A 20,098-nucleotide genomic window follows, 5' to 3' on the forward strand; every position below is an offset into this window, starting at 1 on the left:
TTTATCACAGGCTTTTCTCATAACAGTAAAAGAACAGCCCATCTGCACTATATCACGACTAGATTATTTGCATTTATTGCAGGCCTTGACCCTGCTGGTCCCTTGTTTGAAGGAATGTCACCAACAGACCGTTTATCTCCAGATGATGCAAACTTCGTAGACGCAATTCATACATTCACTAAACAGCACATGGGTCTCAGTGTTGGCATCAAGCAGCCTGTGGCTCATTTCGACTTTTATCCCAATGGAGGCACCTTTCAGCCTGGCTGTCACATCATGCACGTGTATAACCACATTGCACAATACGGAATCACTGGTAAGAACCAATGGCACAAATGGGAAGTGACATTGGAGCTGCACTGACACTCTGGGAAACTTTGCATATCTCTATGATCTTAAACACTATCTAATGGGAGATAATACTCCCATTATATGCAAGGAAATTTCTTGTCTAGAAATTAGTTATCTGGTTTTAACATGTATTGAGTTCAAACTGTTCTTACTGACTCCAGTAAGGAATTTGGCTACCTAGCACTTCTGAAAATGAGGCCATGAGCATCCTTCTGTCAAGCACTTCAGAATAATTGCAAAGGTATTCGTTTTAGCAGCAGAGGAAATGAGAAAACTTACTCTAATTAAGCCAGATTCATCTAGTGTGCAATTATTTCAAGTCAAATAAAACACAGGGCTGTACTACTCACCTCCTTAGCTCACCTTTTCCTAACTCCCTGTCCTTCAGCTGCACAGATGATGCTCTCTCTAGGACCTGACTGCCACTGTTCCAGGCTAGGTTTTATATATAGAAGTTTACTTCCAACGTACCTAAACATAAACGTATAGAGAAACTGATGCAACATACTGAAAAAAGACAAGGTACTGATGCACAGTGACAACCAGAACCGTTCACTGAAAAACCCCAAAAGAGTACTGTACACCCAGCATACTTCATTGCAAAAATAGTCCATCGTGATATATCCTGATTACACATTAAAAAATAACTTTTGTAATTTGATGACACTTCAGGAAGAAAAAGATACTTCTCGTAAAAGCAGATGTACATATTTAATAATTTTTAAATGTATTTCATACTTTTTTTTGCTCCTTTTTCCCCAGTAGTAGGTGCAAGCAAAATTCAATTCAACATGGGAGTTTGTCACTCTGATAAGGACAAAATATGATACTACTGTGTAAGCATTCAAAAGACAAGTGTTCAACCATTCAGACTGAGACTGCTGTCTTTAGTGTGGCATGATTTGAAAGACTGCATATAGCTTTATATTGTATTTCATATTGACCAAAACAGCGAGGACAATGAAATCAAGGTTCATATTTACAGTCTTAAACTGTCAGGCTAGAGAAGTTTAAGCAGCAAATTATTCAATTTTATTATCACAGGGGTTCAGCCAAACTATTTTTGGATGATCCTAAAAGTAAAGTTCCTACAATGTATGCAAAATCAGGATGTTTGATTAATAAAGGGGGTGGGGGGAAAACAATAACATATGTTTATAGTTGGTTACTGTACTCCTCTGCAGTTGAAATGCACACTAAATTTTGTTGTTTGCATTTTTTCAGGCATCACTCAAACTGTGAAATGTGCCCATGAGAGGTCAGTTCATTTGTTCATCGACTCTCTGCTTCACAACGATAAGCAAAGCACAGCATACTGGTGCAATGACATCAATACTTTCAACAAAGGAATGTGCCTCAGCTGTAGAAAGAACCGGTGTAACACACTGGGCTACAACATCAGGGAGGAAAGGCTCCCCAAAAGTAGACAACTCTTTTTGAAAACAAGAGCACATATGCCTTTCAAAGGTTTGTGGGAATACTTGTTACAGTCTCCAGATTGATCACAAAGTGTGAGAATGAGCCTAAGCTTTGTGATCCTGTTTACTCATTTATTAAAGCTTATAAATTCTGTGGGAATAATCAATTTGCTGAGACAACTGAGAATCCCGGTAGGCTGTCTTGATGCCCTTTCACCAAGATTCTGACTCTCAATATTTCTGTGGGAAAAAGCATGCTGCATGCTTGCCACAGGCTAACTGTGGATCTGTGGCCTCAGAGATGCTTGGTGTCCTGATCTACAGGATTTTCCTACAACTGGCCTGTGCGAGTTTGTTGTAACATATGCAGGCACACAGCCAAGCCAAAAAAGCAGCATAATTGCTCTAGGGGGCCTGTAAAACCTCCTGTTCCAAGTTCGCCCAAATTTTATCTACAATTAGTCTACAAGATGACATATAAATTATTACTCTTCAAAAAATGGACAGACAACAGAATAGCATGGACTTTTACAGGGCAGAACTGTAGCACTAAAATAAAGTGACTGGTACTCTAGCCTTATCTCCATCACATTACTTTATCGAGAGCACCAAGTGACAATTTTCTAAGCTCTGAGAGACAATCAATGTGGTTTCTTGCACATATTACCAGAGGGGAAGTAGTCTGACAGGGAAACGGGGCCTATCTGCCAGTCTCCCTTACAAAATGGCGTGGGCCTGGCTGTAGGCTAGTTACAACTTGTCTGTCTGAGGGCCCACAAGGCGACTGCTGCCGTTGAGCAGACGTTCACCTGCCAGCGGAAAGGTTTACGTACGTTTTAAAGCGAGAACACGCAGGACTCTGTGGGACGAATGGCAGGGACATGCGTCTTCCAAGAGACTTTCGGTGCGGGGACTTTCGATGCATGGCGTTCCTCCTCGCTACCTGCTTGCTGGCTATTGACGAAGCACGTGGCACGCGACAGCGCAGCACAGCCTGGGCAGGGCTTCCACGCAGAGCCGCAGGCTGCTACGCACAGAGGAGACTCGTGAGGCGTGCCCACCTCCTCGACAAGCGGTCGGTGCCCTCTTCCCACAGCCCCCGCAGCGCCACAGCCCCAGCCTGCCCCTCTCCTCAATACTAAGGCCTTGCCAGGGCCCCCCCCACCTGTCCCCAGGCTCCCTCTGCACAGCCCCACGGCGGTGGGGGTCCCTCACCACCTCACCCGCTGCCGGGGCTGGCCCGTTCTGCGTGGCACAGGGGGAAAGGGGGTGCCTCCCTCCTGTTGGAGGCCCGCTTGTCCCCTGCCCAAGGTGTTGGGGTTGGGGAAGCACTTTGAACATCGACAGCGCGCCCCTGGCATGGACGCGCAAGGGCTTTCCAGTCCTGAGGAGAAATGCTTAAAAACGCTGCTTGCGTTGCACATCTTGTTTCCCCACAGTGCCCGGTACTCAACGGCAACATCGCAGATTTAAAAAAAAATACAAAAATTCAGGTACTTTTAAAATAATTTTTGAAGTCTTTCACTAGTGCAGCTGTGAAGTATTCAGTGATGATTCTGGAGGGGTCTGCTCAGCCCTGACTGATACTCAGGGCAGCTGAATCTGCTGGATCTCTTCTTATACTTCTTAAAATGCCTCAGGAAGCTACTTGAAGTAGATTTAAAAATTCTAGAGGCTGCGTCTAGTTCCCGATGTTATTTTGCTGCAGTACAGTCAGGTCACCGTCAGTCAGGAAACTGAATTGCTCTGAGGACACGGTGTTCGCTACCACCACACCTGGGCATAGAAACACGATCCCTGTGTTGCGTTCTTCTCTGGACACCAAGACGGTTTTTCAGCTTGTGCTAAAATATCTGTGTCCTATTGGCTTTGATTTCAATTTTAAACATGCTGCATTTTTATGCTTGGAACTGGTTTTGCTTCAAAAAAACATCCTTGGCGCATATGCAGATATCGGTGCCCCAGACAATGGTTTCCTTTCACAAAAGTGCCCAAACAAGGCAGCAACTGTGGGAGGGCATGTACAAAGTCATCTTTGTAATGTTCTTAAAAAAATGTTTGAAGATCATGTGAGAAGCCCAAACAGAAGAAATTTGAGAAAGTCAGCATTACACTTCACAATCCTCTGCGTCTTCAAGAAATCTGATATTTCATTTTTCAAGTTAATAGCAGCATTATATTTTGGAGCGTACTTTAATCCAGTTCAAACAAAAAAACCAGTTGTTACAAAGAAGTCAACAGTTATAATAAAGTTGTGATGGGACCCTGAGTCAGAGTTTTTATATGAATACGCTCACCTTCTTCCTTAAAGTGAGCATCATAACCACAGCAAAAGCCCAGGCTTTATCAGAACATACACCAGAACAAATTTTTACACAGAGAGAAAACTCAGAGGAAGACAGCTTAGTAATAAAAGTGATCTGTAAACAAGCCTCTCTGCATACTTTGTCCTCATGAGGTTTGCAGCACAGAATCAGCCATTTTGTTTTCTACTGAGTGACACCTTTTCAAAAGAAAATACATTATTCATTAACATACAATAACCATGAAACAACAACAAAAAGATACAGCTTTTCTAGCAAATACCTTCCATTGTGAACACTCAGAGCTGCACAACAACAACAACAAAAATCTATCTGTGCATATACATGAAAAGATGACTCCCTCAACAGCATGGTGGAGCCATTCTCGGATGTAGGGAAGCCTGAAGTGGGTGAGGAGAGGAAATGAGGAAAGAGCATCTTTCTACTCAAAAACTAGTGCGCGATAATGTTTACCAGAACAGTTTCCCATGCGTAATTTGACCAGATTGCAAGGATAAATACAACACCCCTAATTCTTCCAAATACTCTGTGGTCTTTGTTAATAGAAATTGCTTAGGGTTTTCTTCTTTAACACCTAAATCTATTAGTTTTGTCAAGAAGGTGGCTGGTAGAATCACCAGACAGAAGAGTTTTGAGCATTCAAATCTAGTTGACAATATCTGCGTGCACATGGTCTCTATGTTTGGTGGTTTTGTTTTGTTGGTTTTTTTTTTCATAATTTACTAAATGTCAAGCTGCTTGTAATCAGTACGCTTATGATTTCTCAGGCATTCTTCATTCCAACAATACTCAGTTCAAAGACTTTCCTAAACACTGTTCTCCTAGAAACTCACCAAATCTCAAAGTATTAATGACATCTTTCTTATAGCAATGTGCTTGGACAAAGTCATATTGTTAACGGATACATGTTAAGCACAATGTATCATTATGCAGTCAAGGGAAGTTTGTGAGTCATCTGTTTCGCAGGGCAATTTTCTAGCCGATCAGAGAAAAAGCCTGACTACATTGCGTAAGGTCTTCAATCTGTATCATGCATCTCTAGCCATGTCCAGTCATAAGGATTTGTCTGGTGATTAGATAGAGGACTTGCCAGAAATTGTAACAATTAAACTTCAGAAAAGCAGAAACATTTCCCATGGAATAATGTTTTATCCTATAAAGGGAACTCAACCCAGATTACCTTTTTTCTCCATCCTTTTAAATAGAGCAACAGGGCCCCAAACCCTAAGGGATTACACAGCACAGCAATCAGAAGAAATTATGATGTTTCAATTGCAATGAATCTGTTTAAAAAATAAAATGGAATATCAATCAAGTTTCTGCTCTGAAAGACAAAATTATTTTGCCTGAGAAATCTATTGCTTCTTTGACAATTAATTTCGTCGCTTTACAAATTCTTCCTTTCTACAGTCTATCATTATCAGTTCAAGATCCACTTCATCAATGAAATCCAAGGCAAGCAGATAGACCCTACTTTTACCATCTCTCTGACAGGCACTAAGGAGGATGCTAAAAACCTGCCCATCACACTGTGAGTATTAATAGGACATGTCATCGTACAAGTGAAAAACAAAGTGCCAATTTATAATACCATATCATATACATAATCATGCTATGAGTGAAATGGTTTAGTACAGCTAAGTAAAAATGAGCTGGACATTGTCCTCTCTTCACCCATACTCCCTAAATATCACAAACTTTTACAATGTTCATAGAGTTTTTACATGAAAAACCTCTATAAAACAAACTTAGTGATCTTGGAAGTTTCCCTGAACATTAAGTATCCTGTCCACTTATGTTCAGTCCATCCTATGGCTAACACAGGGAGGTCTAATCAATTAAAGCACAAATAAATAAGCAGCTGTAACTGAGGTAAAGAATTTTGGATATTTCTCACGATGGACACTATCTGTATTAACAAAAGCAAAGGCAACAGTGTGGGTCAGCATTTGCTCTAGTAGACAACAGACATAACATAAATGCTTTTGTGGGACACCTTTTCTTTTGCTGTCAGAAACTGCTACTGCTTCACCAGCTGTTCAAGCTCCTCCCACTTCGGCTTCTTTTCTAGCATGCTGTCATATGTCACCACTTCATGCACCTGGAGGAAGAGTACCCTAGAGACAGTAACGTTCCCTCCTGGAGGAGAAAGAAGAAACATAGTTCTTTCTTTGGTTTTAAAGAGAAGAGAAACTAGTTTTTTTCACTTTAATGCATAATAATTAAGACAGCATTGTTGTGGTTTTGTTTTCTGCAGAGTTGAAGGTATTAATGGGAATAAAACCTACTCTTTTCTCATCACCCTGGACACTGATATTGGTGAGCTAATAATGATCAAGTTCAAATGGGAAGGAACTGCAGTTTGGGAAAATATCTGGGACACAGTTCAAACCATAATACCATGGACAAAAGGCACCCGTCGACCAGGACTTATAGTGAAGACAATAAGAGTGAAAGCAGGGGAGACACAGCAAAAGTAAGTGTAATGAAAACATTGTTTTTCTATAATAACACCACAGATGTTTGGCACGCAGGCTATCCTAGTTCAAATACAAGCAACTGAGTCCCAGTACTCACACCAATGGTGAATTTAACCATGTACAACTTCTGGATTTCACCCCTCCCCCTCAGATCAGACTGCATGATTTTTAAGTGACTTAAAGAATTTCTTTGATTTCAAGTCAGAAATGAATAGTGGGAAGTGTTCTGGCTCACCACTACCACTAATCTGAGTTTAAGGCATAATAACCTTGGGTGACAATTTTGTTGATACTTGGGAATAGAGGATAGAGGAGTTAGCACACAGATCCAAGGAAAAATTTTAACAAGTTCTACAATGCAATTTTTCTACACAATTATTGACAAAAATTGATGACAATTTCTGACTTATTTTTAGAATGTGATTATCTCACTCAATAAGGACCATATGAATTTTCAAAGAAACAAGATACTACCTAAGATAAATATTGACTCCAACATTAAGGCCATGAAAAATTCAAATTCTTACTTAAAAAATATGCCAAATCTTAATTATTTGACTTTCAATACCTACTTCATAGAGAATCTCAACATCACCATTCCTGAAAGTACTCATTAGAAGCACCACATGCAGAACTACAGAGTCATCTGATTATTCATTGAAGTTAAGGGCTTTATCATAAAAATCCCTTATTTCTGTCTCGTCCGTTTTAGAGCCAGTCCAGTGTCTGACAGTTTATAATGAATTACTACACTGCGCAGGCTGTATAAGAAGTTCCTGGAGTGATAAACTGTGGAAGTAAAGTTTCAACTACAGATATTTTGAAATTTCTGTAGTGGGCAAACAGAATGTCAGCAGTCCTAGAAAACAAAAAGAATAACTATACTTCTACATACCAGACTTTCACTGGTATTTGACAGTAATTTTTGCACTCTGGTTGTGCTTTTTTATTCAGGGATGAGAATTTTGTCAGCTGAACTCTGAAGTAGCATCAGAGTGCAGTTTTCCAGAAAAAAAAAAAAAAAAAAAGAATGCAAACCAAACTCTGTATTTGGGTTTTTTTGGTGTTTTGTTTGTTTTGTTTTTTTGGGGGTGGGTGTGTGTGTGTGCTTTTTTTCTTTTTCCCCCACTGATTGCTTTGAAACTGGATGAACAAGTCTGAGTAGCCTTGTTCTCTACATACAGTAATGCTAATAACACATTTGAAACTGCTTATTCACACAGAGAAATTTCAGCCAGAAGACAGAATAACAAAACTTGTAATGATTCCCACTGCTTTAATCCTTTGAGAAATTTTAACTGAGCAGTTTAATTAAGGTTAATGAGAAAAGCATGTCTTACCTTGTAACTGTGGCTCAGTTAGAAGGTGGTTATTCCTTGCTGCAGTCTCTTTCTTACCAGCAGCAGTTATAACTACTGCAGACTTTCTGTGGAACAGTACTTATTGGGAGACCTGCATCTCTTTGATACTGACACAAATTAGACAATTTAGAGACATTTTCATAAGACAATCTGTGTGTGCTGGGGGGGCAGAGGAGGGATCATATTTTCTTGGGTTTTGTCCCCCTGAAATTGTATTTTGTAAGTATTTTCCTATCCTAACCCAGCACTTGGCACATGCGCCCGCATTACTACTCTCCCAAATACTACTCCTGTACTACTAAAGAAATCCTAGGAAATGGGTAACTGAGGTGGGTAATTATTATACTAACAAAAAAAGATGCTGGTGTCTTCAGCTACCTAAGGCTCCTTAGAAGTTGGTTTTTTTCTGCAAACAGAAGTGGGAGTTTGTGTCAAGATTTTAATGGATACTGATTACATGCTGGGTTTTGTTGTGTGCAATCTGGGCTTGTCATGGGAAAGAAAATGACATGTTACTGTTGAAATACTGTATTAATGCTTGAGGGGGTGTCGTGGTTTAACCCCAGCCAGCAACTAAGGACCATGCAGCTGCTCACTCACTTCCCCCTCCCACCCAGTGGGATGGGGGAGAAAATTGGGAAAAGAAGTAAAACTCGTGGGTTGAGATAAGAACGGTTTAATAGCACAGAAAAGAAGAACCTAATAATGATAATGATAACACTAATAAAATGACAACAGTAATAATAAAAGGATTGGAATATACAAATGATGCACAGTGCAATTGCTCACCACCCGCCGATCAACACCCAGTTAGTCCCCGAGCGGCGATTCCCCCCGCCCCCACTCCCCCCCAGTTTATATACTAGATGTGACGTCACATGGTATGGAATATCCCACTGGCCCCTTTGGGTCAGCTGCCCTGGCTGTGTCCCCTCCCAACTTCTTGTGCCCCTCCAGCCTTCTTGCTGGCTGGGCACGAGAAGCTGAAAAATCCTTGACTTTAGACTAAACATTACTTAGCAACAACTGAAAACATCAGTGTTATCAACATTCTTCTCATACTGAACTCAAAACATAGCACTGTACCAGCTACTAGGAAGACAATTAACTCTATCCCAGCTGAAACCAGGACAGGGGGGAATGAAAGATTATTAGGTGATTCTAAAAGGAAGAACAAAGGACACTCAAAGAAAAGTATTTTCTTCAAAGAAAAGACTGTGTAGTTTTCAGTCGTCTTGGAAAGACCAAACATCATGAATCAAAGAATTAGCAATCCTGGAAATTCAATATTAAAAAAAGGTAGTAAACACAAGATGTGTTTTGAGTTGTCTTGTGCTTTCTCAAGAATTTGAACAAACTGTTGACAATATTTTATCTCCATGTACCTTTACCTCACAATGTTGTGATATTTATAGACATGATAAATTTTCCTTTTAGATTATCTAATGACAAACACTTAGACACAACGTAACAGCATAAACTTAAAAAGTACTTAATAAACAGACTATTATGAGCAATAAAATACCAGATTCCAACATATTTGAGTTCCAAATATGGAAAATATTTCTGTAGCATATGTAGCTACTGATGTTGTTAGCATCCTACATAACTGATTTTTTGCAACCTCACAACTAAATACTAGTAGTCCAACTAAGTACTAGCAGGCTAAATAGTGCAATCCCGGTGGTAACAGTAAGAGTTGAAACAATGACAATGGCCACTGAATACAAAGACCAAATCACTGTGAGGGTATGCTATGGAAGACAGCATGCTGTGCATGGTAACAGAAAGATGGAGGCATAATGCAGTCAGTACATGGGAGTTGTCTACTCCTTTTACTCTGTACCTACTATCTGGCAGCCAGATGCATCTCTTTCCTCACAAGCCCATAAAAACAATCAGATAAGTTCCTGTAAAAGACAGGATAAAGAAAGTCAGATTTGGTATATCCAGAGAGCACACTTTTAATACAGATAGTAGCCCTAAAAAGTAACATCATGCTTACATGCTGTTTTTTCTTTCTAGAATGACGTTTTGTTCTCAAAGCATTGACAACGTTCACCTTCATCCAGCCCAGGAGAAAACATTTGTGAGGTGTGAAGATCGCTTTCCGAGACAAAACAGAAAATGAGCAAGAACACAAAAAACTACTCACCAAATATATTCAAAATACTATACATCTAGTAAAATGTTTTAAAAATACACAGCTATGTTAAATTTAAATATCCTGATAGTTTCAGAGGTGGTAAAGAAAATACATTAAAAAAAAATAATTTAGATTTTGTGATACAACAGTAAGCTGAAATATGTGCTTTGTTCATCTACGAGCCTACTCTCAATGTGATCAATCAGCGATTTAATGAAGGGCAACCATCAGTTTTAAATTGTTTAAAGTTTTAAAAAACACCTGCTCACTAGAAATAAAAAGATTACTATTTGAAAGAATCACTGCCATAAGCCTTTGAAAAATTTCATTTTGTTGAATTTAAGGGAAAAAGGAGCCTCATTTCCCATTAAATACTTTGAAACACTAATAGTGACTACTATCAGATAAGACTTTCCTAAATTATTCCATAAGGAAGGGAGAGTTAAATAATTAATAGAAGAAAATATTCCCAAATAGGTAACATTGTTAACAAAGAGTTTGAACTTTTTACTTTGTAACATTCAAAACCTAAAACACACCTCAACATACAGAATGCTTGAGCTATCTGTCATAACCATATGACAAGCCAAATAACTATTACCTAAAAATGCTATACTAAACTTTGTTCTATTGGAAAATGTTTTCCTGTTTAACTGTTTTAATTGAAGTACTGATTTAAATTACTAGTAATTTAATTATTTTAATGATGCTTAGTATACTACATGCAATCCTAGCACAACTAAGTTCAGTTAACTTTTACATTAAAATCATGTTTACCTATTCAGGTAAGGCTCGAGAGTTTTAGATTTTAAATCACTGTATAGCAGATTTTAGCATGATTCAAAACTGCATGAATAAATGAAAATGGTAAAAGCCTCAAACATCTTTAGTGTATATAAACAAACTTTATAAATTCAAACATAACAATTCCCTTTTTTCCTATGTCAGAATATAAACTACATAGAGAAACACTGTCTCAGATTATTTTTATTTTATGGTTAGTGCATACTGAAATAGAAATCAATATGTATGTCAGAGTATTTCATTTGTCACTTTGTAATGCTAAGCACAAGATTCATTAAAAATTATGTTTCTACAACTCTGTATTCTGAATTTAATTTGTTTTAAATGTTCTCTAAATGGTAAAAAAAGTGCAAGATAGTCCTAAGACCTGGAGCAAAGCATATTTTCCATACCAAGATATTGCAGGGAATTTTGAATCAAAATATACAGATGTTAGCAGGATTAAAGGGAGATTTATTTAAAAAGCACAACAAATGAACAAGTTGAACAGAGCAAACAATCCCGCAAGCAATGAACAGTGATCAAATGTTGAATGCAGGCATCTTCGCCAAACATTCAGAATATTAACTTCTAACTTTTAAAAGCTGCTTCCAATAACTACCAGTCCTTTAAACAATGAGGAATATTCAATACAGAAACAGAAAGGCTGACTAAATATGATGGGAACTGAAGCATACTTACTTTTCAAATGAGAATAGTTGTCCTTCCTGAGGTGTGAATTTCAGAAGCTGATCTGATATTTAAAATGGTCACTTGGAGTAACATCTTGATTAGAAGAAATATTTATAGATTTAGATACAAATTCCACGTAAAAGAATCTTTAGATCTTCACAGAAAATGAAGGTTTGTGCTTTAAAAGATTTTGCTCAGTGTTGCAAACTGGTTTTTTAAACGTGAAAAGTATTTCCTCCTCCTATGTCAAAAAAACACAATTTAAATGATTAATTTCATGCTTCAGGTTACCATCCCCAATACTTAAATTTCCTAACATAATTATTTTATTAAAGCTCTGTATTATGTTCTGTGTTTATCTAAAAATCGATCACTTTAATAATAGCCAAAAGTCAAATCAGGAGCGCACACAGAAGAGGGAAATTTCAGCAATAAGTATCCCTGAAATAGTTAGGTAAGCACCAGAGCTTTTTTAGATGATGGTTGGTTTATTTTTTTACATTTGTAGTAGCTATAATCCACTGGAGACACTCAAGTGCTAGAGACCCAGTGACATGTAGTTAGGGGCATGTAGTTAAAATGGACAGTGTCCTGAAGAATAACAGACAAGAAACAAAAATGACAGCGTGGCTGTTTTAGTTTTCCAAAGCACAATGAAAAATGAGAGAGAGAGAACAGAGAGAGAAGTATGTGTGTGTAGCTAACTCAAATAACGCATCTCCCTAGATTGTTTCTAGAATTCAACTTTTGCTTCTGGGGAAAGCTAAAGATCTCCCACTTTTACTTCTTATGTTTAGAGTTGTTTTGTTTATACAATACGTGTCTACTTACAGAAGAATTGAAATACTGTCATTGGAATTGCATCTACAACATTGGTTATCACCAAGTTTCTAAGCTATGAACGTTGTAAGCTTCCTGAACCAAATCCTACTCTTACTCCTCCAAAAAGGCTTTGTTCAGAAGATAGTGAATGATGACGGAGCAAGAGACAAAGGTTAGAAAGAACTGGACTGTGCTTCTCCAGTGCAGAAACTACAATGTTAGTGTTTTGCTATACCTGAAAAAAAAACCCACTAGAGTTGGAGAGACAGCTTTTAATGAGGTTTCTATGATGTAAAACATACATATTCACAGAGCCTTTCAAGTAATAATTTTCCTGTAGTTACACATCCTAACACACTTAAAAACACTTTAGACATTAAAATTGGCATTTCTTTCACATTACTATCACTTACTTGGTAAGAAGGCCAATAAAGGAATCAAAACTTTAGGAGAAACAGGCTTGAAAGCATTAGTTCAGGAAAAGCAGGTGGAAAAAAAGGTCAGAGATGACTACAGCATGCTGAAACTCATGTAATGGGGATACTGCAGTTTGAGGACTTCTAAAGCTTCTGAGGAAAAAAACCCATTCTCCAGTTCAACTGAAACAAGCTAGTACATCCTCAGACAAATTGAAAACCTTTAAAAAGTCAAATAGGAAAATTAAAAGAACATTCAGTATTTGAACTCTTGCAGATATGAAGATCCTTATTCTGATGTCATTTTTCACAAGTCGTATGTCTAAATAAATCCTGTCCCTGTGTTTTGATAGCCATTACACTAATTTCTAATATAAAAATTAAATAAAGTCCAAGTTGCAGCATACTCAAAGTCGTACAATGCCTGAATATAATACTGAAATCATACCTACAATTGCAAGTGCTTGTAGCGGTGCCTTACTTTCTGCTCATTGGAATTATTCCTGTCTCACTCCAAACAACTGAATCAAGACCTTGAAAGCCATCAGTAGCCTAATACTGTCAGCGCAAGCACAGCTTATGACAACATAATGACTGCTGTCCTTTCAATCACCTCTCTGTAATAATGAACCTCCAATATTCAGAAGTAAAAAAATCTCTTCCTTCCTTTTTGTGTTTTTTTTTCCTGAAAGAAATATTGGAATGTTAAATAAAAGGCAAACTATATGAATGACTTCTAGTCTGTATGGCATAAATAGAGTTTCATAGCTTAAGGGGAGTTTGTTGCTCCTCTCACATTCACACCATTCTGACTATATATGCTTCTATCCCAGAGGTGAATGTATACTTTTAATGACTAAAACATTAAGAAATTCAAGATGAATAAATGTATAGCTACAACTAGGGACTATCAGGTTGAATATTAGTTAGAGAAATTACAGCTATTTATGTACCTGTTTATCTCCCCCCAAAACATTTTAAAATATACAGAAAATTTGTATTTTAGATGTTTAAGGCATTATTTCTACCCCTCTGGTTTGTGTTCCTAGGCAGAAATTTAAATGCAACAACCACCACCAAATCTATTAGGCACCTATGATGCTGATTTGCAGAAGGGCTCTGCTCCAACTGATTTTAATACCTTTTGCCCTGACAGTGCAATGCAGCTGCAAGGGGAAGCACTTCTATTAAAAAAAAAGAAAAAAAAAAGCCAGGGGAAAAAGAAAATAAAAAGTACTGCAAGGCAGGAACTCTGAATATGCTTTGATTACATCAAAGCATATGCTGCTCAGTTAGGGAAACAGATGTCTAAGCAGGCCACTCTCAACAAACAGCCCTAAGAATGAAAGGCTAGCTGGCTGGACTTGGCTTTTAAAAGCACTCTTATTACTTAAATCAACTATACAACACACAGGGAAACACAGACCCAGCCTAGCAGTTTTAAAACACCTTGCAAAAAGCAAACTTGCTCCTTCTAAGTCTTATCCATCAGTTAACATGCAATACTCTGAATGCACAATTCCAGTATTCCTCTTCAAATATATATTTATTTCAGAAGGTATTACCATTCAGTAGCTATGGTGCCAGGCTTGAATACCCCACCAGTAAGTAGTTTCCATTTTAAAGATAAGAACAGAGAAAGCTTTATTCCTGTGATCATACATAGAATTTAAAGGTAATTTTAGGGCTTTTCCTTAAAAAGGTTACACAAAAACACTGTCTTACATTTTACTGTATGATGTTAAAATTGGGAGGTGCACTTCGATAGTGTGAAGTAGAATTACTTTTTGGCATGACAGCCTCTTTCCAGAGAAAGCCAAAAATTAAGCAGAATCTGTGTATTCCTTTTTGCTTTCAGGGTTCAAAAAGTAAATGGATCTTCAGAGGATGATTTCATCAAGTCTATTTATTAATGCATTTCAAGTTTCAAAAAACCTTACATATCTTTGCACAATACTTTATTTTTTGCATTTTTAGTAAAAATTTCCAAAGTGAACAAAAAAGATACTGTATAAAACACAGTGGACATGAAATTGACAGTAGTATTCCATTTCATTGTCTTGAACTTTCTTTCGGTTTTACCACATCTTGACTTGCAGTGGAGAGTTCAGTGCACATTTCTGTTTTCAGAAAACATTTAACTTAGACTCAAAATAAAATAGGGCAGCATCTGTCTGCCAAAATCCTACCACAGGATAACATTACAGGCAAAAAATTTACATGTTCCAAAGTCTACCACACTCAAGAAGTTACTAAGAACTCTTGCTGAATAAAAGTCACCATTTTAGAAATGCAAACCCACTTCCAACCTTTGCACAGTCTTAAAACAAATGTATTTAAAATGACTTAAAAGCAACTACATACACTTCTAACTAGTTAAGATCATTTAGAATTATTTATATAGTCTGTTGGACTTGGGGTTTCATGTACAAAATTTGTCTCTAAACCATGTACAAAAAGCTGTATTTTGAAAAAGTTACCACATACTGTACAAGTTTACAAGGAAGAGATCCCATTATATTCTGTAACATTTTTGGCCTTGCTGGCTTGCGTCACATTATGAGAATGATTGTGTAAACCTTATACTCTTAAAAAACAAAACAAAAAGAAAAAAAACAAAGGAAGCCTGTCCAACCCTTAGTAAATTTTCTCCTAAGCAAAGCCAGGAAAATCATAGCCATTTGCGTCTCTAATCAGCTTGGTGCTTTTGGAAAACAAGCAATAAATATATCACAAGCTTAAACATTTTGTAATGCCCCCTTTCATCTCCTGCATAGCGTTAAGCACCTTAAGACATCTTTTGTTTCCTCTTTCAAAAATGCCAATTATTTACATTCGTAATAAAAACTTTGGAATGGGACATTGTGCTGTTGAACTTCGCTACTGGTATAAAATGTGGGAAAACTGGTAGTCCTAACTACAATTTTAACTTTGCCACAGTAGCTGGGCAGATCACTCTACTTTAGTGGTTATCAGTCAACAGCATCATGCTGAAAAGTTATCCAAATCTCTGATAAATTAAAAAAGAAAATAAAAAAACCTACAGCTTTTCTTTCTTTCCACATCCCTCAGAACACGAACTTAATTATCATACTATATGAATATCTGAACAGCCCAAATAAAACGGTTGCAATTTTTAAAACAAGTTGAATAACAGGCAGATTTTTCTAATAAAGCATGGAAATATTTCATCTAACTATTCATTATTTAACTGAATAATCAGACAAATTAAAGATATTTATGCTGAACTACAAGAAATTAGACACTTACATAAAACATTTTTTCAACATTCTGGCATTTGCAAAGTTTGCAGAACACCTGTTATATCTCTAAAAGACCAGTCAATCTTGTATGCTATGTCTTAGCAGCTGTTTGATAAAGATGAAATGAGTGCTTGAAACAACTTTGATCGTGACAAAAGAAGTTTGATTTGATTCAAAATTGCTGTGTAAAGCATCACAGGATCCTTGACCATTACACACCATCATCCTCTGTTATCCTGAGTATGTCAATTAAACAGTAATTTCTTCATTAATAGCAGAAAAGTTTTATAATACAAAGAAACATCCATATTGCAATTCTCTTGTTTACAATTGCACACAAGTACGGGTGTACGTTAGAAATACATGTCTGCATATAACAATGTATATACATAGACAAGTAATGTCTCCAATGCTGAGGTGGTCTAGCTTCCTAGCCTTGTCTGGCAGTTGAAAAATATATATTTTTTTCAATTCTTGAGTAGAAGTTTTACTACAGCCATATTTGCCTGCAAGTGAAGAAAATGCAGCAATGAAGAGCACAGAAGGGGGAAAGAATCATGATACTCTAGGACTTCGTGCCACTAAATTAAAAATATTCAATTTTCTTCTTTTTGAGCTGGAAGATTCACTTATTAAAAATTAACCATTTCCACTTGCTTTGAGGGCATATCATGCTTTTTTTTTTTTTTCCTCTTCAATTTTTGAGAGTTAGACCAGGGACAATGACTTATTAGGTTTTCTTTGGAGTGAGTTTTCCCATTGTAGGCACTAGGAAGAACCAAGGCAAAAAGCTGCAGTCAACGTCTCATATGTCCCATCTGATAACTCTCACGGGGCCTTTGCCGCTGTGGTGGCTGAGTGGTTTGTGGTGGTCTCCTCCTTTTTAAAGTGCCTGTTTCAAAGAAAGGTACACATTATTAAAATGAATTTAAAAAAGAAATGATTTCCAGAAAAGTTGCCCTGGCCATGCAAATTAAATATAACTATTTTTCTGAAAGGCTTCAGATTTAGACCTGCAAGGTTTTAAATAGATGAATAACTGCATAGAGTATTTACAGAATACATTTTATCATCTCAACAGCAGTTCCTTGAACAGGCTGATTCTTACAAAACATAGCATGGAATAGGAAATAAAAGGAACTCTGACTTAGAAATAAGTCTTCAAAGCTTTCTTTTGATATGCATATTATGTTATAGGAAAATAAGGCAGCAGTTACATTTTTATGAATTGTTTCACTGGCATGAATTCCATTTGTAGTTTCACAGTGCCAGACTAAGAACTGTAGGTTAGGACACCTGAAATTTACCTTTAGGATAAAATAGTTGTGGATAAAACATCTCTCTGCAAATTTAACTATCTGGTGTACTCACCAGGAAGTGGTTTATGAGGAGGCAACTTTGGATTACTGCTTGGAGTATGAACACTGCATATCTTAATGAAACCAGCCATTAACATGATCAAGGCAATTCCCATAAGCAACACTGCCCACCAGTAAGCCTAAAAACACAAAAAGAATGATTTCTGGAGGGCTGGCAGACATGCGCAAGAGACAGGGGTCATTGAATATGGCTTTCCTTTGCCTTTTAAAAGTCGTCAAAAACCTGTTCTGAAACATCACTTAAAAGACCATAAAATTTTAAAGAAAAACGTCCCCGAAGTTCTTATAAAAAAAACCCAACCAAATACTTCAGATTCATTCTATTATCAGAAGAGTATTTCACAGAAAATACACTACAACAGAGCTATATAAGCCTAAAACAATCAACAGCTTACACAAAATTGACTATGCAGCTCTATAATGGTGTTTCATTGCAGGTCTCCTCCCAGTCTATTATTAGGAAAGTGTCATCTAGTGCAGTAAAAATAAGAAATGCTAGAGATCAATATATTTAGTTCCTTAAAAGAAATCAGAGCATTCAAATATGAAGAGTATAAACCAGGAAAACCCAATAAATTAAAAACACGAACATTTACACCAAAACAGACAGTAGAGTGAATAAAGGTATTAAACACAAAATATTTACTTATTTATTTGTTATTTATTTGTTTCCATTCCCTTCAATCTGTCAAACTGGTTTGCTGCCCTCAAGGTGCTTATAGAAAAACTAATAAAACAAGGACTGATTATAATTTGAAGAATGCTGAAGTACTTTATATATACAGCAACACATACCAACTGTGAATACTGATTAACAAGAAAGTTTTGTATTACACTGGCAAGATAAAAAACCAAAATACTCACCACAATCCATTCTGCAATATTTTCATATAGCTCTGGATTAAAAATTGCTTTCTTTAATCTAGCTAGAGGGCCATCAGCATCTACTAGCCGACACCTCATAAACACATCACAGTAGCCTTTGAAATCATTACAAGGAGATCCAGGTTGCAAAGTAATAGTTTTACGACCAAAGTGTTTCTCCCACTGGTTAGAGCCTGTACTTGCACAAGTAGCTGGGTCCACTGAAAAGTGAATACAAATACCATTATTGTATTAAAACATGCATGCATGAAAGAAACCTTGGTGTTCAATTGTTCAAAATGCTTTTGAAAAATTTCAAGTTTCTATTAATCTGTAAAAAACCAGAATGTATCGTTTATTTCCTACAAAATACAATGCAACGTCTATCTGAAACTAAGCACAAAATCACAGTATGCTCTCAAGTTAACAAAAACTAAAATACAAACACCATGAGAAGATTCCTCAGATACCTACTGCTATATTTATGCTTACAATTCAGACAAATCTTACTTTTTCTCATGCAGCAGACATGACACAATTCTCTATCATCCTTGCCATCTGAACTAGCACATGTACATTCCTCCAAGCCATACTTCTCACAGATAGAGCCAGCACATTGCTGTTGATGAGACAAAAGCATGAGAACACAAAAAATCAATTTCACTTTTAAGCACACTGACATTAGGAAGGATATTAATTTTTAATAGGTGAAAGCATAATCATAGGTCTAAAGATGCTTATCAATAAAAATAATAGCTAGAATTTCCTCTAAAGTTTATAAAACAAAAAATTATTACAGTTATTCAGTTGCAGTGTTTAGGTTTATTTGATAATTTTTTTAAAGGTGGTTTACCCTATTTCATTTTTTAACACTATCTTCTTTTAGAGCCTCAGAGTACCCTGCAAAACACTCATAGCACCGCAATTCACACTGAAACATGATTACTCAAAATCGTGGTTAAGAAAATAAATCAAAAGCATTTCTTCAAAAATATTTTCTCTCAGAAAATAATAATAAAAATAAATGGCAGGAAAGATTCTGTATTTAATTCCACTGTGGGAGGACCCTTCAAATTCCAATAAAAAAATTTTCAGTGTTATTTATAATCTTGTTTCAAAATCAAGTAACTATATAAAGATAATACCTTTATCTTTAAGATTACTCTATATTAGCTGAAAAATTATTATAAGCAGTATTATTTGATTTAAAACCTGGACTGCAGAAAACAGACTTACAGCAACACAAGTTACAGCTCTTTAAGAGGATGACCTTTGCTTGTTTCTGCTTCCAAGTAAACATAGATTGATTTATAAGAGACTTCCCATCAATATTTCATAGCAACTGCCGTGGACTCTTTAACCCAGGAAACTAATGGCAGTTCAGAGTAATTCCATATGCTTGCACATCTGTTACATGCACATGGGAATTGTGTATTTTCATTAAACCAAATTCAACATGTATTGACAGCGTATCTAATTTTCTAAGGCAACAAAATTACTTGACCAAGACTGACATAAAATGAAAAGATGGAACTAGGAAATAAAACACTTTCATATCCCTGATTTTTACAAAAAACTTCAAATGGAACTTTCTCGAACAGTAAAGCTAGCTTGGTACTTGTTACCTGCTTCTTAATATTTGGTGTACCTTCAGAGTTATTTTGATTGAGAGCAATAAATCAAATATTTTTATTGAAAAAGAGATTCCTACACTCTTCTCCATTAAGTATTGAAACCATATCACTTCATAATACAATGCCTCACAATAAACAACTGCAGTTGCATATGACTGTAAAAA

General features: G+C 36.7%; 2 protein-coding genes across 3 annotated transcripts in view; one reads left to right on the plus strand and one right to left on the minus strand.

Annotated features, from left to right (window-relative positions):
* The window catches only part of LIPC (lipase C, hepatic type), a 65,221-nt gene extending 54,042 nt beyond the window's left edge, over positions 1 to 11,179 (plus strand). For both annotated transcript variants that reach the window (XM_052809039.1, XM_052809038.1), the window contains 5 exons: positions 83 to 316; positions 1,576 to 1,818; positions 5,504 to 5,624; positions 6,351 to 6,569; positions 9,960 to 11,179. In XM_052809039.1, coding sequence (XP_052664999.1) covers positions 83 to 316; positions 1,576 to 1,818; positions 5,504 to 5,624; positions 6,351 to 6,569; positions 9,960 to 10,065 — 923 coding nt within the window. In that variant the 3' untranslated portion in view covers positions 10,066 to 11,179. The remainder of the gene's footprint in view (positions 1 to 82; positions 317 to 1,575; positions 1,819 to 5,503; positions 5,625 to 6,350; positions 6,570 to 9,959) is intronic.
* A 3,503-nt stretch (positions 11,180 to 14,682) lies between these two features.
* ADAM10 (ADAM metallopeptidase domain 10) overlaps positions 14,683 to 20,098 on the minus strand; it is a 57,314-nt gene continuing 51,898 nt past the window's right edge. The window contains exons 13-16 of the mRNA XM_052809037.1: positions 18,811 to 18,919; positions 18,301 to 18,521; positions 17,429 to 17,555; positions 14,683 to 16,949 (exon numbers count right to left, since the gene is read on the minus strand). Coding sequence (XP_052664997.1) covers positions 16,855 to 16,949; positions 17,429 to 17,555; positions 18,301 to 18,521; positions 18,811 to 18,919 — 552 coding nt within the window. The 3' untranslated portion in view covers positions 14,683 to 16,854. The remainder of the gene's footprint in view (positions 16,950 to 17,428; positions 17,556 to 18,300; positions 18,522 to 18,810; positions 18,920 to 20,098) is intronic.

The sequence above is a fragment of the Harpia harpyja genome, chromosome 14 (assembly GCF_026419915.1).
Source record: "Harpia harpyja isolate bHarHar1 chromosome 14, bHarHar1 primary haplotype, whole genome shotgun sequence".
Lineage (NCBI taxonomy): Eukaryota > Metazoa > Chordata > Aves > Accipitriformes > Accipitridae > Harpia > Harpia harpyja.